The sequence below is a fragment of the Protopterus annectens genome, chromosome 6.part0, assembly GCF_019279795.1.
Source record: "Protopterus annectens isolate FY-2018-M chromosome 6.part0, PAN1.0, whole genome shotgun sequence".
NCBI classification, from domain to species: Eukaryota; Metazoa; Chordata; order Ceratodontiformes; family Protopteridae; genus Protopterus; species Protopterus annectens.
The window spans coordinates 1,596,966,660-1,596,988,762 of record NC_056737.1 but is presented as its reverse complement, the minus strand read 5'-3'; the positions used below and the strand labels follow the sequence as shown (position 1 = coordinate 1,596,988,762).

At 41.3% G+C, this 22,103-nt stretch overlaps 1 protein-coding gene across 2 annotated transcripts in view; it reads right to left on the bottom strand.

The window, feature by feature from the left end:
• USP40 (ubiquitin specific peptidase 40) overlaps positions 1-22,103 on the bottom strand; it is a 3,368,940-nt gene that overhangs the window by 1,782,987 nt on the left and 1,563,850 nt on the right. For both annotated transcript variants that reach the window (XM_044075047.1, XM_044075048.1), the window contains one exon: positions 9,312-9,483. In XM_044075047.1, the coding sequence (XP_043930982.1) occupies positions 9,312-9,483 (172 nt within the window). The remainder of the gene's footprint in view (positions 1-9,311; positions 9,484-22,103) is intronic.

Below are 22,103 nucleotides of genomic sequence, written 5' to 3'. Positions count from 1 at the left end.
CGAACATCTACATTTCTGGTAAGTGTACACAACTGCACTATGTTCATCATTGTTTCACTGTTACAGTCATTACATTTGGGTAGATTCCCAAAGCTATGGTTCGGAGGATGGATTTATACAGTATTAGAACCAGCAAAACAGCAGTGGCAAAGCCAGCTCTGGATTTAGAGAAAACTGGTAAGTGATAATGCTTGGTGAAAGTATAAACTGAACTCCAGGAACACCTCTGAGAAAGGCTGTTGAAGTAGATGCTGCCCTGATGGAATGAGTTCTGATCCCCTGGGTGATAGGTTTTTCCACGGTGCTTATAACAGAAATGAATACAATGGCTTATCCATTTAGAAATTGTTTGCCTTGGAATAGCCTTCCCCTCTGCCCCTGCAGCAAATGCTACCAGCAGTTGTTCAGATTTTCTTCGAGATTTAGTCCTGTCCAAGTAGAATCTAAGTTGTCTGTGTACATCCAATGAATGCAGAATTCGTTCCCCTTTGTTCTGTGGATTGGGAAAGAAAGTTGGCAAAATTAATGGACTGATTATGAGCCACACTGGATACCACCTTGGGCAAGAATGATGGATTGGTCCTGAGTGACACCCTGTCCGCATGAAAGATGATGAAAGGCTCCACTGCCATAAGGGCCTGTAATTCAGATATCCTTCTAGCTGAAGTGATCGCTAAAAGGTAGGCTGTTTTCCAGAAAAGAAATTTTAAGTCTGCAGTAGCAGCTTTCTCAAAAGGAGGTAGAGTGAGTTTTTCTAGAGTTGTCAACCAGGCATCCTTGCCTAGCATAGGAAATAACTGGTGAAGAGTTAGCATCTTGAATTTTGGAATATCCAGAAAGGTGTTTAGAGTAGACAGATCCAGAATTGGACACCATGATTTGTCTTTTCTGGGTACCAGGAAAAGTCTGGAATAGAAACCATGTCCCTTTTCCTCTTCTGGTACTAGTTAAATAGCCCCCATGTTTAGGAGGGAAAGTACTTGTTTCTGAGCCTCCGCCCACTGATTTGAGGGCAGGTCTGGCCACCCGTTTGGAGTTGGCAGTGTGTGGAAATGAAATCTGTATCCTTTGAACACTATATTTAAGACCCATTTGTCCTGGGTTATAAGTTGCCAGTTTCTTGAATGAAGAGCCAGTTTTCCCCCCAAAGGGGTGGCTAAGAGGTTAGTGCTTGGTAATTTTAAAGGGAAGTCATTGAGACTGTTTACCATAGGGTGGTGCTTTGTTGTTTCCAGATTTGGAAGAGGAAGCACCCCATTGCTTAGTTCTGAAAGTCCCTTTGGACTGAAACCTGGTGCTTTTGGAATGTCTGGATTTGGCTGGAGTGGCTCTGGAAGGAGCTGGAAAGGACCTGTTCTTAGTAGGCCAGTGCCTACTAAATATAGGGGGTTGTACTTTCTAAGAAGTCTTTCACAGTTAACTGCTTCTGCTTCAGGCACCGCGTGGCAAGAAAGACTGCTGTAATGGAGTCGGCTGCATGTTTTATACCCCTGACGACCTGACGTCATGGAAGAAGGGACAGCAACCGATGCAGGACCCAAGACTTTGTTAATCAGGCCGACTGAGGGCAACCTGCCAGCAGATTACCCAAATGTAATGACTGCAACAGTGAAACACGATGAACATCGGGCTTTCTGTAGAACTTTGGGAATGAGGGACATTGAGCGATAGGCATAGAGAAGTCCCGGCAGTCAATCATGAATCACAGCATCCCTGGGTGACTCCCCTGGTGGGAGGATCAAGGAAAAGTATTTGCTGCATTTGTGATTGGCTGGAGAAGCAAACAGATCGCAGCATAGAGATCCCCATAGAGCAAAGATCCGACCTGTCACTGACTGTTTCAGGGACCACTCGTGGGGACTCAGGATAGACCTGCTCAGTTTGTCTGCTAGCATGTTGGAATCACCGAGAATATGCATTGCAAGAAGAAAATGGCTGTAGGCCATTGCCCATTCCCACACTCTCATGGCCTCTCTGCACAGTGGCTAAGATTGTGCCCCCCTTGCTTGCTGATGTACTGGACTACCGCCATGTTGTCTGTCTGAATTGCTACAGTCCCGAGAGGGAGATGGTCTTGGAAGGCTTGGAGCATTAGTAGGACAACTCTCATCTCGAGGACACTGATGTGCGACTTGGTCTCCGAGGGGGATCATGTGCCTTGGACCAACCTTCCCTGGAAATGTCCCCTCACACCAACAGAGAAGCGTCGGTGGTCTGGGTTGCAGAAGGCAAAAGGGTCTTCCTAGCTGAAGATCCTCAGATTGGATCCACCAACTCAGGTGACGTCTGCAGACCCGAGATATACAGATTGGTGTGGACATGGGGTGGAGGTGAGTCATCCACTGTATCGCTAGGGTCTACTGAAGTACTCGCATATGATATCTGACAAGGGGAACCAACTGAATAGCCACTGCCATCAACCCAAGGACCTGCAAAATGAGATGAGCAGGGACACTGTCCCAATCCAGTAGGAGGAGAACTTGCTCCTGGATTGTGCTTACCCTGCATGGGGAAAGAGCTGCAATCTCCAACGCCATGTCCAGAAGAACTCCTATGAATTCCAACCTCTAACACCGAACAAAGTATGACTTTGGAAGGTTGATGGTAATGCCCAGATTGTGAAATAGGCTTACAGTGAAGTCTCTGGCTAGCTAGAGAAGATGCTTTGTTGGAGATGTGAGAAGCCAATCATCTAGGTATGGGAAGACATCAAAACCCTGCAGCCGGAGGTGGGCTGCTACCACTGCCATACATTTGGTGAACACTCGGGGGGCTGAGGTGAGACCAAAGGGCAGGGCTCTGAACTGATAGTGAATGGCCTCCAGCCACAAGTGCAGAAATCTCCTGGAGTGCTTGTCTATTTTTATGTGATAGTATGCATCCTTGAGATCTATCAAGCACATCCAGTTGTCCTTGGGCAGAAGCGGAAGAATGGACTGAACAGTGACCAACCAGAACTTCAACTTCTTGACTGATAAATTCAGCTTGCTGAGGTCCAGAATGGGAAGCAGGCCCCCCTGTTCTTTTGGGCACTAAAAAGAAGTGAGAGTAAGTAGTAGATCCTTGTCCTGTTGGGACCATTTGGATGGCTCTTTTTTGAAGGAGGTCTTGCACCTCTTTGAAAGCTAACTCCCTTTGGTGGGATGGGACATCCAGGAATGACTTCTGGATTGGAGGGGGTGATTAAAAGGTGCAACATATCCCCTGAAAACAATATTTAGCACCCACTGGTCTGAGGTAATAGCCACCCAAACCAGGCTGTGCAAGGAGACACGACCCCCGACTGCCTCCAGGGCAAGGCAGTCGGGCAGCACTTCAGGAGAGCTGTGGGGGCTTTTCCAAGAAGGGCTCTCAGAAGCCCTGATTCTGATGACCCCCTCTGTCTCTGGGGTGGTGTCTGCCATTGAATCCCCTTCCCTGGCCAGAAGAGGAGGATTCCCATGGAGCATCCAGGAAGGAAGATTGTGTCCTGTGGAACCATAGCTTTTTACTACCCCTCTGAGTCTTAAAGAAGGACTGTTGGGGAGTAAAAAACTTGATCCCGACTGTGGACAAGGTCTTTCCCTCCTGCTCACTGCGGGTCAATGTGTCCTTGACCGAGGGACCAAAGAGAGTAGATCCACTGAATGAGGCATTGGTAAAGGACACCTTAAAATTGTCCGCAAACCCACAAAGGTGAAGCCCGGCATGACACCTAATAGCAATGACTGTACCCACTGTTCGTGAGGTGGCCTCGACAGCATTCGAGATCGATCTCATCAAGGCATTAGCTAGGGAAGTGAGCATGGAAAGCTTCAGAGAAATCACCTTAAGGCTCTCTGGAGGCAACAATTCCAAAAGGGAAGAGGAAAGTTATGAGACCAAATCCCTTTGCAGCCGTGTAAAGTGTGCCATGCAATTTTCAGTCCTCAGTCTGAATGTAGCGGAGGCATACACTTGCTTCACAAAATGGTCAATCACCCTAGACTCCCTACAAGGGGAAAGGACCGTAGAGCTCTGTTCTGCAAGCTCTTTATTGGTGGCTGCTGCAACCACAATAGCATCTACAGGGACACCTTTACTCCAGAATGGTTTGTCTTTGGGGGTACTGAGGAACTTATCTGCCATCTTGGGGACCGGTTCGACTGTGTCCGGCTCCTTCCACCCCCTGCTGGCAATGAGCTGGACTAACTCATCCACAGGGGGAGACACCCAGGAGGTAGATGGGCCAGCCCTGAATGCCTTCGGGAACATGGATTCCTCGAAGGATGGGGTGGGGGAAGACCAACTACTGTGTTCTTTCAGGATCTCAAGTATGTTGCCAAAGGACACCTCCTCGGATGGTAGTCCGGGGGACCCCTCCCCTTCCTCAAAATCTGTGTCTTCTGTGAGCAACTTGAGGGGAGTCTAGGTGCCTCCTCTTGCATGTCCTCTTGGGCTCTGAAGAGGACTCGGAGGAGGAGGGTACCCCTATGGGGTTGATGCCCTCCTGAAGGTGATCCCAGAGGGGCTGACCCCAGACTGATGATGCAGGCCTGTCACCCAAAACAGAACCAGGCAGGGTTGGGTCCAGAGCAGAGGAAGAGGATATCGACCAACTGGAGATGGTCCTCTATTGCCCGTAAGGCGGACGGACTGGATGAAGCCCCACCCTCCTCCCCGCCTGTCATGACTGACCTGGGGTGGGAGGGGAGACCTTGGCATGGTACTGACGTCCCCAGATATCAGACCTAAGCTATCTAGGGCTGAGGCCTCCAAGGGAAGGGAATGGTCTGAAAACTCTGGACCAGAACCCCCCCCCCCCCCACTGGCCTCTGGGGATTTCTCGGGCCTGAGACAAAGCCAGCTTAGAAGGAAAGAGGGCTGAGCTAGTCAGAGATCCAGGCAGTGTGGAAGTGGGGGTGCTACCTGATGCCAATGGCCTCTCAAAGCAAGCTCTGACCCCTGGGAGCTGAACTCCCAGGAGTTGGGCGGAAGGAGAGAAGATCAGAGGTGGGTAAAAAGCCCCTTGGCAAGTGGCAAGAGGAAGGAAACAGGCCCAGTTCCATTTGGGCTTTGAGAAAACTTATATGGTCCATATCAGATGGAAGCCAACTCCTAGTAGACTGAGAGGCGACTGAAGAATGGCCTGAGTAGGCAGAGTGCCTGCGATCCCTAGATGAGGACCTGCTACACCTCTTTGGATCTGAGAGTCTGAAGGTGACTGGAGGATCAATAATAACAATCGGCTCAAAAGAAGCCATCAGATCCAAAGGCCTGGACAGATTCGAGCGTACAAGATTCCCCGCAGATGGATCCAACGAGGTAGTCGGAGCTGTGGGGGATTTCTATCCAATCCGAGGACCTCCAAACCTCAGCGGAGTCAGATCTGGCTGGGAGAGCCGAGGCTTTTGGAGCAGACACCCCAGAGGCTGGACTCAGATACGGGTACATGGATCCGAGAATTATCAAAAAAACAAAGTGGACCAACCACAGCTAGGTGTATTACAAATCCACCATCTTTAATAAAATAACAAAGAGTAAGTGCTTTTGCGACCTGCACGGCTGCTTCCTCAGACTAAAATACAATTAAAACACTGTCAAAGCACTTAAACAATGTAACTAATCATTCATAAAGCAATTAACTTATTATCTTAAAGACATACTCACTAAAATTCCTAAGAACAATTTCTCACATACAAAAATTCACTTACATATATACAAACACATTTAAGCACATAAAAATCAGTGGGAGAGTGCACGTGCATGTAAAACTGATTTAATGGACACCGCATCATTAATACTTGGTATCTTATCTGCATTAAAACATACAACCCATCTTAATTCAGCTAGCTCAGTTTTATTCTTAATGTCACCTTTCCTAAAACTTTCTTTAATAATCTCAAGTACTAACAATGTAAAAGTATTGTGTATAACACAATTCATAGTATGTTTAGCCAGCGCAGTGGTCTGCTTGCTATTCCTAATATCTCTTAAATGCTCCATACTACATTCCCTTAGTGACTATTCGTCTTACCTATATAAAAAGCTTTACATTCCATACAGACACCATAACAGACAATGTTCCTCGTAGAACAGTCTGCATAAAAACTATGTCTCAAAACCGTCCCCATATGTACATGTCTAAATAAGGGTCCTGTATAATGGAGCTGCAAGCACTACAGTTCCTGCAAGGATAAGTTCCTTGCCTCTGTGAACTAACTACTGGTTTGCTTGCTTCTGCCCTATAGCAAAGCTATCTCTTTAAAGACAGATTATTTTAAAGGAGAATAATGGCGTATCCCTCGTCAACCCACTTAACTCTTCTGAAGCCTTTAAAATGCCCCAATTCTTCTTTATCATTTCGCAGTATGCATTAACATTACTAGAGAAAGTCATAGAGACTCTAACATGTCTTTCATCACTTACAGTGGGGTGCATTTGCTCATGCCGTTCTGAAAAATAGGGTCTGCTCTTTGTCTCTCTCATGTAAAAGTTGAGAGATATCTCTCATGTAAAAGTTGAGAGATATCTCTCATGTAAAAGTTGAGAGATACAGCTATCTCTCTCTTTTTTGGGGTACCCTCTAACTAAACGTTCACTCCTAAGAACATTAAGTGCTTCCATCAAGGAATGCTTTTCACTATGTAGTCTCATGACTCGTAGTACCTGCCCTTTATGTAGTCTCATGACTCGTAGTACCTGCCCTTTCAAGACATTTCTAGGCACATGCCTAGGGTGCATACTGCTTTTATACAGCAATGAGTTCTTCCTAGTTGTTTTTGTATATATACTTGTTCTTAGCTGTCCCTCATCTGTTTTCTTAATCTTCAGGTCAAGAAAGTCAAAATGTTCTCTAAAAAATTTAAAAGTAAATCTAAGGAAAGGAGTAGTGTTGCTGAGGTAATCAACAAACTCTAAAAGCATTTCTTCTGAACCATTCCAAAGAAAAGCTATATTGTCCACAAACCTAACATACCAGAGTAACAAATCTGTAAATTTGTTATTGTGCAGAACAAACACCTCCTCCCACTGTAAAAGTGCTAAGCTGACGTAGCTATTTGCACAATCTGTGCCCATAGCCACGCCAATATTCTGCAAAAAATATCTATCATTAAAAACAAAAACATTGTTCTCTACATGGATCCAAGAGCCTGGGCCGTTTAGCAGGGGAGTCCTGAGAGGACGAGGGCTTCCTCTCGGGATCCGAAGGGACTTTGGAGGGGGAGCCCGAGACAAAGAGACCTCCTTTAGTCAGCCCCTTAACCAGCAGCTTATTCCTACAGTCTAGGAGAGCCCTGGAATTGAAACCTGCACAGATATCACATTCAATCTCAAAATAGGGCTCTCCTAGACAGTAGATGCACTCCTCATGCCTGTCGGCAGGAGCTAGCTTCCGAATGCATGAGGAGCAGCTTGTAAAACCACACGTTTTTTCAGCCATAACAAAACCCCTCAAACAGTCACACACACACACACACACACACACACACACACACACACACACACACACACACACACACACACACAAAATGGGGAAGAAGAAGAGGAAAAGGGAAAGAAACCCTAACGGTCAGCGAAATAACTAATGGGGGGAAGGAATCTACCACTGACCCTAAACTACTAAATACTACAAACCCTCACTAGATGAGGGAAAAAAGGGCAGAAAAGGACAGAAAGAACTCTAAAATTTACTTATCTGAAATATATAGTGAGCTCGAGCAGCAGAAGCACGTCAGTTCACTAATCGTGGCAAAGATCTGAGGATTATGGGTAACATGAAGTAAGGGGAGGGGAGGAGCTCAAGCTCAGGAGCTGTCGCTCACTTTGAAGACTCAGATCCAAGGTCGGATCCAAGACCAATATCCGTGATCAATAATGACACGGACAGCATCAGATCAGGTACTTCAGAAAAAATATAAATAAATGCAACATCAAAAGTTGTGAAAAAATAACAAATTATAATTAGAAAATGAATGGTTGAATAATAAAAATTAAAATAAAAATGGCAATCATTAGAGATCTAGGAATAACAATGGAAAACATTTAAATTTGACCAGCAATTATCTAATGAAGTCAAGAAAGCAGATTCTTCAGCCCATCAAATTCTAACTGCTCGATATTGGGTCAGTGGAAGAGTTAATACCCAAATGAGATAAATAACAAAAAGACAGAAAAGAAAGAGATACTATCAAAGAATGTAAGCAACAACAAAATGCTAAAAAAATCATGATAAAAAGACAGCAGGAATAATGTAAATAAAAACTGCAGTATACTTTAAAGCACATATAGCACAAAAAAGAAAAATGAAACAGTGACAGCCTTCAAAAGTATTTGTTTTTAGAGTATTTTGGATGCAAGGAGTAAAGATCAGAGAGGAAGAGAATTCTCTAATTGTAATACACATAGCCTGCATTGCTCACGTGTCCATCTAGCTTAACTCCTTTTGTTAACATAATCATAAATCAGATTATTAACTGAAATTCTAAATACAAAAAAAAAAAAGCCAAACTGCCACCTGAATGAAACAGGATCAATGCTCTTCAAGCACGACGGATTCTTACTGTTATATTTTTGTATACATTTATTTAAAAACATATTAAAATAAAATAATCAAAGAGTTGTTCCAAAGAGCGTCATTCAATAATATTTCACATTAAATTCACTATTCTTTTTTTAATTTAGGTAAACTGACTAGGCTCAAGTGCATTATGGGCGATCCAGAAGAAATGTTTGCTTAAATGACTCACATACAGTTTCCAAGTAGAAATGGCAGGAATTAAATCAGAGGCTACCAGGAGAAGCTCATTAGCAGCAAACAGCCATAGCTATCTGAGCTAATAAGCTGGGCATTTTATTCATGATATAAGCTCATCTTTCTTTTTATAGCATTACTTGTACTACAGATTAATCTGCATATATGCAGTGAATATAAAGAAGGACAATATGTTGCATGTTAAGTAGTCTATAGGATGCACTTGCGCTGTCCAGATCCTACAAGAAAATTAGCTATACTTGACAGATGTTCTCAATGACTGAATGGTTGAATTCATGGAAAAGGTGTTAAGCTAGATGGACAAGTGAGCAATGCAGGCTATGTGAAGTACAATTAAAGAGAATGCTCTCTTCCTCTCTCTGACCTTTACTTCTTGCATACAAAATACTCTAAAAACAAATACTTTCTTCATGCACTTTCAAAGCTATATAGCAAGATAATGTACACTTCTGAGACTAAACCTTATAGACAAAATGTCCATTTTTTTCTACAATGTTTCTCCTGAAAAATTCAAAATAAATACAACTCTGCCACTCCGATAATGATCAAAACAAAAAGTGTTCTCAGCTGTACATACCTGAAATACCATTTGCCTCAAGTCACCTAAGGTCTTCCTTCTATCCACAGTCACATCAAGTATGCTCTCCTGACGTGAAGATAATGGATGCAAGGCACCATTTTCAAATTTGTAATTAGAGCCCACATGCAGGTGGAGATCAATATTATTGGTTTCAGTATCAAATTCTGCCCTTTATTAAAACAAAAATGGCAATGTTGAAAAAACATGAAGAAATGCATAAATTTAAACTTATGAAAAATGTTTACCATTCCAAACAAGTTTAAAAGACAAAAATTTAAAAAAAAAAACATAGATGTATACAGTGCAAAAGAAAAGGCAACATAAACAAACTTTATTTAGCAAGCCCATAAATTAATCATTCTTTAATCTGGTCATATTCTTAAACCAAAGATACCTTCAACTGACCATCTTAACCCAAACAACGACAACAGCATGGATGTAACAATGGTTTACAGAAGTATGAAAAACAGAGGAGAGTGGTGGATGGAAAATTAGGTTAGACAAATAATGCATGTGTAAATAAGCCCATTTGTAATAAAACTTAATTAAAGCAAAAACTTTCAATAACACAGGTAATCTGATCCCAGCTAAGTAGTGGGTAGGTGATGAATGCAGGACACTTATCCATTTCAACTGAATGGCTAAAGTGATTTGTTTTTCTTACCCAAACACCTGGGGTTACAGTTCCAAAAGTCTAAGAAAACAATAATGTCACTTCCACCTACTCTAAAAATTCTGCCTGATCCATAAGAAATCAAGATAATGTGGGGGAGGGGGTGTCACATTGCTCTTGAAGAGCTTAAGAATCTAAGTATCAGATTTAGTGGGGGATAGCAAGCCTCTCACTGCCTTTATGTGGTACAGCATTGAGTTATTTTCTGTAAGTGCAGATCTCCAGATCAAATCAGAGTCCACTCCACTTCTTCCACTTTTGTGCTTCAACCTGGTGACCAAACCACACCAAACATGGGTCCCACACCCAGCCATGGGTTATTGCTTAATTATTCCCACTTGTACTATTACTATTGTTATGTATTAAACAGATCAATGTTATGCTGTTAAGCAGATTGTACACTACTTTTTTTGGGGTAATTATTGCCAACTGTCTTTTTTATTGTACTTTGGGGGTTTTCTCCCGGGCCTCTGCTGAAAATGGACTTCTAGTCTAGTCGTACCTCCCCAATAAACAAAAGTAAAAATAAATAAATAAATAAATATTACGCACTTTATGTTTTACTATGTGAGTAATGGCTTACCCATGGAAAATTGTCTTACATGAAACAGGTCCTTTGTGCAAAAAAGGTTGGAGACCGCTGCATCACTCTGCCAAAATGAATACAGGCTTAACTGCATGGTTATAAAAACAACATTCTCAGTCTTCTGCAAGTTTTCATTAATGGTCTGGGTAAATTTCTCAATACGACCTGCACTTGACCCAGATCATTTATTATTTTGTCCCTGTGATTATTGTGCATGAAGAAAATACAGAACAAAGCCAGACTACATATAGAGATGCTTACAATCAACCAAGTCAACAGCCTAAGTCATAGTAAAGGCCTTGCTAAGTCTGATTATGGTGGCTGCCAAGAAAACAATTTCTAGAAAATAGACATCAAAGTCTAAATCAACTGTACTAGAGATTCTATATATAGTAACAGAGATGAAACTGGAAATGGGAACTTTAGAAAAGGGTAGGAGCAAATTACAAAAATGAGAACTGTGGGAACAATATACGCAGAATAATGTTTTGGAGGAGGAGGAATAAGGTTTAAAAGAAAGCAGGATTTGAATGAACTATGTAATGTTTGAATGACAATGACTAGACAGATCGTAAGTGATATATAATGCCTGTAACTAAAAATGTCAATATGGTTTGTTTTCGTTTATAAAAATGTATGACTGCCTATGTCATAAGTAATAATCTAACAAAGATGTTTCTTATTTAAAAAAAAGTCAGCCCAGTGATATTAAAGACGGCCATAACAAAGTGATAGTTCACATCATATACTGCTGAAACAGCTATGTTGACAAACATTGCTCTCAGGGGAGGCAGAAAATCTGTGACACGTCTGCATAGCCTCATTAGCTAGAGAGATCTAGAAATGCAGAAAATGAGAAAAGTTATACAGGAAACAGACAATCAAGGTGGCATCCTGAACATGTCTTCTTATAAAACTTGTCTGCGATAGAATATTTCCACTCCGGTAAAATGCATGTTATCAGCACCACTATCTATGTTTGGTGGAAAATAAATGGTTAATCAGTACAACAAAGAAGATTACCTTGTTTTTTCATTTACTATTATTATTATTTTGAGCACATCTTGGAACACCTCATCAGCCAAAATTAGCCCAACAGATGGAATCAACTTTTACAAGAATTGCCAAACTAATGTCTAGATACCTGTATGCCTAGAAAACGACTTCAAAGGAGATGTGGCCTATGCCTCCCCTTAAATCTTCTGAATTTACACACAGATTTGAGGGAGGGGTAAATAAACAGACCTGTGAAAACCAAAGTACAGATTTTTATCTATATGCACAGTTTTCCCAAAGGCAGAATCCTTTTGGAGTAAGGGGCGAAAAACTGAAGAATTCATCCTATCTATCAGTTTTGAAGTGAAATAACTTATTTTTCAATGCACCACCAGAGGAAGCCCATAGGATAAAGACAGGATGGAGGGCGGAGGAGGGATAAAAAATGCCACAGTCCCTTGCAGGAGGATAGGCAATGCAGAGAACATCCTGATGGGCAGGTTTTCAGCCAAATGACCACAGCTCTGTTTTAACCATCAACAGCAAGGATAAAGGAGTGAGCACTAGCAGGACAAAAGGCATAGTGGGTCCCTTCAGCGATACAAGCAGTTTGCCCCCCCCCATCCCCACCCCCACCCAGAAGTGCAGTTAAGATTATAGAAAACTCTCAATTGTTGGGATGCTGATGAAGGCACAGGCAAACCTGGCTGCCTCTGCTTCCCTTTCGAACTTTTGCCCCACGTGGTACTGGGGTACATTTCCTTGTACAAATGAATTAATTGGTTGAGACTGATAAGGGATGGCTTGGCTGTTGTCAGGCATGCGGACAAAAATGACCCAGAAAAAACATATTACATGAATCCACAAAAGTTGCATCTCTCAGCTGCACACATTCTACAGGTTTGCAAATACAGCCTGTTACTATGAAAACAGAAAGCTGGATATTCTGAAATGGAGCAAAGCTTGACAAGACCTAGGGTATAAAAGAAGTAGGAGTACAAAGAATCATCCTATCTTTTTGGTAAACTATTTAAGGCTCACGGCACATAACAGCAGTTTAAATTCTGGTGTCTTCATGGCCAAGGCAACTAATAACAGTAGAACTTGTTTTCCAAGGCAAGAACATCAAAGGTACTGAATCAACATGTTCATAAGAAGGCCTCCAAGTTTTCAATGCAAAATTTAACTATAAACTTTGGAGGAATCAGCTGCAAAACTCCAGGGAAACAAGACTACTCTGGCCTTGAAATCAATGACGTATCTCAAAACAAAGGTATGCCTACAAGGTTTAACAGTGTCTTGACAGACAAAGTAGAAAAACAGTAGTCTAGGAACTTGGGTAACGATATTTAATTCATTCACATACAGCATTTATGAAAAGTTATACCTCTAGCCACCTACATACATTTTAAGAATGTTAAGTCTTTTCTGGGAAAAAAATCTAAACATAAGCCAAACAAATGCAAATTTATTGAGGATTATATGCTACTGAAAAAGCACAAACTGCCAATATCTAGCAACATCTCTTCTTTATAATAGTCAATACATTAAAAAATCTTTATATTAATATTATATTTTATATTGTAAAACATTCCAAACTTAGATTTTTCTCAAATTTTTTGCAAAGGACTTTCGGTAAAGCGGCACAATAGCACAGTGGTTAGTAGTTACCTCATAGTTCTTGATTCTTCTGTTCAGTTCCCAGATTACGTGCCCTCTATGAAACATCTGAACATCTTCCTTGCATCCATGTGGGCTTCCACCAAGTACTCCAGCTTTCTCCCACACACCAAAGATATCCTGCTGGATATACTTGCAATACTCTAAAATGTGTGTGTGTGTTTATGTGTATGGGGTCCTAACATAGACAGGTTATCTGCCTTATCACCACTGTTAGCAGAGAAAATGCTCTAATACCTTTGAGAACATGACAAAGATAACTTGAGTATCTGTGAATGAATAGCTAAGCTTTACATATTGATAACACAGTACAAAAGCCAGATGCACAGTGACAGGTGCAGCTTTGTTCAACCACAAATGACCTTTCATTTGACTACATGCAATTTCATCCTGGATGCTTTTTTTTTTTTAATGTTTACAGATGTATATCAATTACGCATATCTGCATATCAGTATAATTAACAACTCAAACAATGCTCAATAATTTCTCAAGCTGAACAAATTAATGTACAACTAATCAACAATTTTCGCCAGCATCATTTAAAGTTTCAGCTAACATAATACAAAAGCCTTTGTTCTGGCAATTTTAATGTTACAGATAACAAAATCTCTAAAGCAATTTGCTCTGCATGGATGATGCTAGAATACTTTTTCTTCCTCCCACTTTACAAAAATAAGAAGGCTGACTGGTTGCTGTAAATTGTCCACACATGTTGTTCTTACCCTTGCCTTAGGGGAACTGGGTCATGGCTGAAAAGTCTATGATGACCAATTTACTTATTTAGTAAGAAAAGGAGGATAAGGCTTGAGAGAAGGAAAAAAAAGCACTAGAGTCGGCTAGAGTAATCAAGAGCATGTTGAAAATGAAGCACAGACAGGATTTGGGTGAGACAAAGAGAAACAAAAATAAAACCAGTAACTTTGAAATTGACAAATGTGGGATTACAAAGCAATAATTATATCTGTGAAACAAGACAACAAGAAAATCTGGAAATATTGGACTTCGTTAAACTTGTAGGGGACTCTAAAGTGTATGCCCTACACCATGTCATTAATGTTTGGAAAAATACTTAGGAGAGGGGATGAGGAGAGAGAAAGTTAACTAAGTAAAATGTTCTTACTGGTACTATTTTTAGAGTCCATTATTTTTTGATGGTATAAAGTTTTCTCAGCTATTTTTAAATTTTTAGAGTCCATAATTTTTTGATGGCATAAAGTTTTCTCGGCTATTTTTAAGTGTAATGGGGATACTAATGCAAGAAGGTGCTCCTGTACTCTTTTTTTCTTTTTCCGTGTTAAGTTTTAACAAATGTAGGCACTGCAATGTAAAAAAAAAGTCTAGTTAAAAGAGCATGACAAAAGGAAAATTAGTGCGCTTTTTCTTACTCTTGCATAGAGGAATGACTGGATTAAGGCACTTAGCCTGATCTAGGAAGAGAAAGAAAGTAAACAAAAATGAATATTGAATACTATAAGGCCTTTTTTTCTAGCAAATAAATGTATGCTTAGAAGCAATTTTGTATCTGGTCCTCATGTCTCCAGGAGACCATCTGATAAAGAGACATGACTAGGAGATAATGTTCTTTCAAAGCACTCAAGTGTTTACCTAGCTGGGAGGCTATAAAGAGGAGACAAAACCAGACAGCACTAAGTAGAAGCACAGGCTGCACCATGCGTCTTAGCATGGATAACCTTTCTCTCAGGTAAAATCAAGTCTGTAAGTGTGGCTGTCAGTTTGGAACATTTGATCCTATTAGGAGAGCAAAAGTTTAATATCTAAAGATGTACATAGTCTTATGTGTTATTGTTAAGTTAATAGGTTTTGGGGGAATTGTGTGTGTGTGTGTGTTTTGTGAGGGCTTTCAATAAAACAAAAAGTTTTGTAAGATACATAGGCTCAAATGGATATGACAAGAAACAAAGTATATAAAAAATCAACCTACCAAACACACTGTATGCATGTAACATAAAAGCTTGAATTAAACATTTAACAAAAAAGCTGGGAATAATAACTGTTTAATACAATAATGCTTTCTGTAATGTCTTTAAATGTCAATGGTCTCACAGATAAATACGAAAAAGAAAGCATAGTGAAATATATTAAAAATGTAGAGTGCAAATAGCTTTGCTACAGGAGACAAACTTGGAAAGAACTGAAAAGAACTGAACATGTGAATTTGATAAAGAAAGGTTTTCAGGATGGTTATTCAGCAGAATACCTGGGGCAAAGAAAAACAGGAGTACTTATATTAACTGCAAGAGAAGCTCCAATAGTGATAAAAAAAGATAAAAAAAATAATAATGGTAGATTTGCAGTACTAGGAGGCTAGTGGGCAAGGGAGAAGGATTACACTGACATATTTATATTCCACCAAAAAATGCTATAGTGGAGCTTAAACGTCTGGGAGAAATAATCAGCTTTGAGCACTAGAATTTGATTTGCGACAGTGATGATGTGTCTGGAGGCACAGAAGGGAAAATATAAGAAGGGAGGTTAGATTTTTAAAGAAATGTATGAAGATATTTAGCATGGAAGATGTGAATTCAGTACTAGGAGTTCAGAGTGAATTTACATATTATTCCCCAAGATACAAACACTGGCCTAGCCTATATAGAATTTACATTTCACAAGAACATATGCATTTAATTGAAGGTACTGATACACACCCAAAAACTAATTCAGATCATGCTCCAATAATAACTAAGATAAAAACATGGAGTAATAATATAAAAATGAAACACTGGTGCATTCCCACCTATCTGTTGAAAGGTGAGGAATTTAAGGAATGAGCAGTGGAAATTATTCAGGAACTATTAGAGAAGACATAAATGTCTTCTGAAAATATAGCTAGGAAGTGGGATAAGATTACTTTGGAGTTTAAAAATTGGGTGGAAATGAAAGGGAGATGTGGTTAAAAAGTACAGAATTATTTGGAGGGAATGACAAATGTTACAGTATTTCAAAATATGGGGAATATCACAGAACAAGAACAGGAGCATTTGCAGAATACTGAACGGAAAATAAGGGATTACCTCAATAATATGCATGAGCTTAGAAAGACTGCTGATAAGCACCTGTTTTCTGATAACTCTAGAGCACAAAAACTTTTAGCACAACAACTCAGGCAACTGAAAGTAGAAAGGGCTGTCGCCAAGCTTAGGGACCCTACAACAAGAAAGATAACATATCCTGCAGAAGTATTAAAAATATTTTGGAAATTCAGTCTGTATAAAGCAGAGAAATATGGAAATCATGAAAGGTACAAATGGAAATGTTTATGGAAGAATTAAATATGCCACGGTTGGAGGTAGATGAGGCTCAATTATAACAGGATAGAAAGAGATAAGTTAAAAAATGGCGATATGCAACCAATCTACAGGAACAGGTCCCCAGGAACAGACGATATTCCAGTGGAAGTTTGGAAACTAGGAGGGGAAAAAACTGATAAAGATCTGGAAGTTTTTTTAACAGTATTTCAAGAGGAGGAGAACTAACAACATTCTGGAAGAAAGCCGTGGTAGCTGTAATACCCAAGGGGGTAAAGGTCAATCAGATCCAGCTCCATACAGACCCGTTTCAATACTAAACCATGATTATAAAGTGCTTATGTCTATAATGACTAAAATAATGGCAAAAGTGATTCCAACATTGATAGATATGGATCAATGTGGTTTTGTGGAGGGCAGTCAAACATTTGACATTAACAGAACAGTGATGATACAGAGGGATGCAGAATGGAAGAAAATACCACTGTTGTTGGATCTTGATGCAGAGAAAGTATTTGACAGAGTAAGCTGAGACTGAGTGGGTAGGGCATTGGAAGCATTTGCAATCCCTGATAAAATTATAAGGTTGATTCGGAGAATATATGAGGGATCGGAGGCGAAAATTAAAGTGGGTGGGTTCCTCTCTGATAATTTCTGCTTACGCAAAGGAACTAGGCAGGGCTGTCCTCTTTCCCCTTTGTTATCTGCATTACATTTAGAACCACTGGCAAAGAAAATAAGGGACTCAGAAATTCAATGATATAATTGGTATGGGAGTCAAGAAAAACTGGCTCTATCTGCAGATGATATTTTATACCTGATAAAACCAGAAAAGGACATTACAGTGTTGTGAAATATTTTGAGATAGTTTTAAATCTTCTCAAGATACAAAATTAATGAAGCTAAACAATAGCGGTAAATTATGTATCCACACACAAATTGGTACAGGAATATCAATATTAATGGGGACATGATAAAATGAAATAATTAGGAGTATGAATTAGAAATGTACGGCAGCAAAGCATATGTGGGAAGAGATTAAGTAAAAGATAATACAAAAACTGAGAAAATGGAAACTCTGTTATATGGTTACGGATAAGATACAAGCAGTTAAAATGTTTTTAATCCCTTTATTCTTATACACAGGTCAGGCATACTTGTTTCAACCAGATGAGAAGTTGTGGACAGCAATTAATAAAAAGCTGAAGGATTTTACCTGGGAGGGGAAGATGGCAAGAGTCAAGTGGGATAAGCTGATTTTTCCAACAGAAAACGGCAGACTGGGACTACCTGATTTGAAGGGGTATTTCAGAGCTACACAGTTAAGGCACATATATACAGCGAAGAAGAAACCTATAATTCAAAGTGGAAAGGGATGATGATGTAATAGATGCTACCAGTTTTGTCTCGGCCAATCTGAAGCTATCAGAATTACTCTTCACCCCACTTCTCTTATTTTTAGCAATATCTTGAGGAGCAGTGATACTGGGGGGAAGGCATACAGGTAAAGGCTTGTTCAAGGGAAAGAGAAGACATCTGTCTTCCCGGCTAATTTCATTTTGTTCCTGGAGCAAAACTTTTTCAAATGAGCATTTTCCTTGGCAGCAAAAAGGTCTATTAATGGTACACCCCATTTTTTGGCTATGCTGAGATAAACTTCTTGATGCAGTTACCACTCGTGGGAGTCTGACAAGCTCCTGTTGAGGCAATCCGTTAGCTTTCTCTCGGTAGGTACTATTCCATGAGGTGCAGCCCTAGGGAGTGTGCTGCTTCCCAAATGTCCATGGCTAGGTAGCAAGGCGGGTAAGATTGGGTCCCCCCGTTTAAGAACCACATAACTGTAGTATTGTCTGTCTTTCCCAGGAGTACTCCGGTATCCATTTCTTTTAGAAAGCAGTCAGGTCTTTTTGGCGCCCATAGGTTTTTTTAGATTTATGTGCTTATTTTGCCTCGACTCTGGAAGCACTTTGTGTCAGCTCTCTGGGCTATTTCTGATGCAACTGTTGCCAGAGTTTGGTCCTGGGGGATGAATCTGAAGGAGAAGGTCAATATGAGGGATCATGCTTGGGCTCACCTGGCAAACTCCTTCCTGAGGTAAGGAAGCAGTTTTATCTTAAAGATGAGAGACTGTGAATGTTGGCACCACACATTTCTGAGGTACCACTGTAGTTTTCTCATCTGCAGTCTGGCCAAGGGGAATCATGATAATGCAAGAGGCCATCTATCCCAGGGCCCTGAGATACTCACTGGCTGTGAAGTAATTCCTGACAAAACATTTTGTGAAATACAAGGTCAAGAAGGAGATCTTGTTTGGAGGCAAGAAGGCCCAGAGAAACACTGTTTGTGGGGTCTGTCTGAGATTTTTGTGCATTGATGGTGAACTCCAAACAGGCAAAAAGATTTGGGGTATAAAGTAGGTATGCTCTGAGTTTTTCTAGGTTTGTTGCCTGAATAAGGCAATTGTCTAAGTTCATAGGTAGGTACTAGGCTATCGGCCCAAGGGCCTATGCAAGCCTACCCAACAAGGTTCCCTGGCTTACACCACCCAAGAAAGTTATTTTCCTGTGCCACTGACGAGCAGAAACACAGAAGTGATCCCCGGGGTGCATTTCCTATTTCCCATCCACTCATCAAGATTTTTCTTGAAGAGTGCTAACGAAGAACTTTGCTTGACATAGATGGGTAGCCTGTTCCAGAGTATGGGAAGTCTCTGGGATAGGAATCTATCCCTCCAGCATGTCCTGTTTATTGTGGTGACAAGGTTTAGGTCCCTAGAGCGTGTAGCTCGGAGGGATTGGGATTTCTTTAGGTGTAGCATGTCCAATAGCTCTGGGTTTGACATAGTTTTATATGTTAGGCAGAGATCACCTCTGAGTACGCGATATGCTTTGGAGTAAAGCTGGAGTTTTTTGAGGCGGTCAGTGTACGGCATTTGTTTGAGTCCAGTAATCCTCTTTGTGAGGTACTTCTGTGGCCTTTCCAGCTGCTGCAGATGTCTTGTGAGGTACATTCAAAAAGGAGTGTTGTACTCTATAATGGGTCTAATGAGTGATGAGTAGAGGGTAACGATGACCTCTTTTTTCCTTAACGAGAACCCTTTTATGAGGTGTGCCATGTAGAAGGACTTCCTGACTACTGTGGCGATGTGACTATCAAAGGAGAGACTACTGTACACCTGGGTCCCAAGGTCTCTTATCATGCATTCGGTGTTAAGTAGATTGCTGTCTATGTGGTAGTTCATGGGGACAGAGTTTTTACCAAAGGGGATGACACTGCACTTTTTGGCATTGAGCTTGAGGCCATGGCTCTGACACCAGGCATCTGTCCCAGAGAGGCCCTTCTGTAGGATGTTCACATCATTTGGGGACTTGACTATGGCTCCTAGTTTGCAGTCCTCTGCGAACTTTGTTAGCCAGAGGCCTTCTGTTTTAGCCTGTACTTCAGAGAAGTAGATAACCAAACAGGAGCTGTCCCAGGACGGAACCCTGTGGTACTCCACTTGTCACTGGTTTGAGGTCAGATTTGGAGTCTGCAACTTTTACAGTGTGAGTTCTGTCAGTGAGCCAGTTGGCAACCCATCTTGTGACGTAGGGATTTATGCTTAGTTTATTGAGTTTAGCTATAATTCCAGAATGGGGGATGGTGTCGAAAGCCTTGGCGAGGTCAAGATAGGCTGTGTGAACCACTTTACCCTCATCTACGGCTTTGGTGACTGCCTCAAAGAGGTCGATCAGGTTCAGGAGGCATGAACTTCCTTTTACAAACCCGAACTGGGTGGGACCCAGAGTTTGAAGGTTACCAATGTCTTTGTTTATGAGTTCCACGATGATACATTCCATGGCTTTGCAGACCAGGCTCGTCAGGCTAATAGGTCTATAGTTCCCAAGATCAGTGGTGGCTCCCTCTTTGTGGAGTGGGATAACTGCTGCTGTGCACCATTCAGTGGGCAGAAAGCCTGATGCAAGGCTATTATTGAACATGGTGCTTAAGTGGGGAGACAGTTCATTCTGAAGTTCGTGTAAAACGCAGCTTGTTGTCCGATCCCATGGATGCTGTGTTTTTGGCTTTAGAGAGTGCAGCTTTCACCTGCATAGTTGTGATTACAGGGACTCTGCATTCTTCCTGTATAGATATGGGCCCTTTAGGGGGTGTGGGGGGGGGGTAAAGTTAGCACTGAACCTATCTGCCAGGATGTTGGAAATATCAGTTGGTTCTGTAATTTGTTGGAAATATCAGTTGGTTCTGTAATTTTCATGCCTTTGTGCTGTAACTCAGAGCAGATCTGGGTGTTGCCATTGAGATTCTTGACATAGCTATAGAATGCTTTGTAGTAGTCCTTGGAATTAGTGGCAATTTTATTTTCGTAGCTAGCTTTGGAGGATCGTATAAGGGATCTCAGCTTCTTACTGAGGCTGACCAGGGAGCTCCTTCACTCATGGGATTTTACTCTCTTTTGCAACAGTTTCTTCCTTCTGTTGTACAGTTTGTTTATGGCAAGGGACCACCAGATTGGCTTCCTTTTTTGGAGGATAGCATCTTGGTTCTGTTTGGGATAGCACGATCCATGCACTAATGTAGGTGCTTATAGAGCGCAACTGTGCAGGATTCAGCAGTTGTAACTGTATTGTCCATCTGCATGGGTGTTATGAAGTTCACTACTTCTGTCTTAAGAAGCATGAAGTTGACTTTGGAGAAATTTCTTACTGTGGTTTCCTTAATGGGGGGGTGGGGGTGGGATGTGGATATCAAGGGTGATTAGCTAATGGTTGGATCGGACCAATGAGGAGTTGACTTCAGGTGTGGAACACCGGTCACTCATATTGGTAATGACTAGGTCTAGGATATTGTTGCCCCTGGTGGGGGTGTGGATAAGTTGATCTAGGGCATTGGAGTTTATGAATTCCAGAAAGCGTTGGGCTAAGGAGTTAGTACATGAGTAGTTTTCCCAGTTAATGGTGGGGTAGTTGAAGTCGCCCATTATTAGGGTGTTTGGTTGAACCCTAATATTTTCCAGTACATCAAGAAAAGAGGATTGGGAATCCTGGGGCATGGTGGGGGATCTGTAGCAAGCTACAATTTGGATTGCAGTTTTGCCAAGAGTTAGTTGCACTTGGATAACCTCGGATGCATTATGCTGAGCAACTAGCCTGAAGGTGTTGATATCCTTAATGAATATGGACACACCCCCACCTTTGGTGTTTCGGTCCAGGTTAGACCAGGTTAGATGGCTGAAAAGTGTGGTATGAGTTATAGCCTGGTAGTGCAGGGGTGCTCTCTGGAGCCTTGAACCAGGTCTCAGTCACTGCACAAATATTGATGTTCTCCATTTTAAGGAGTGCCTCGAGTGAGTGCATTATGAAATTTAGACTTCTAGCATTGAGTAGCATTACCCTCAGTTTTTTTTGCTTACCTGTTCCTGTTATGGTGGTGAATTTGTTACTTGAACCCTGCCTAAAAAGGCACTATAGGGGCAGCAAGAACCTTAGCCAGTATCCGGAAGTAAGAGTAGATCTGAATTCCCTTTGTCTGCAGAAGGCTGTCACTGGAGCTAGGCATTTTGTGAAGACCCTGGAAGCAGTAGACAAGC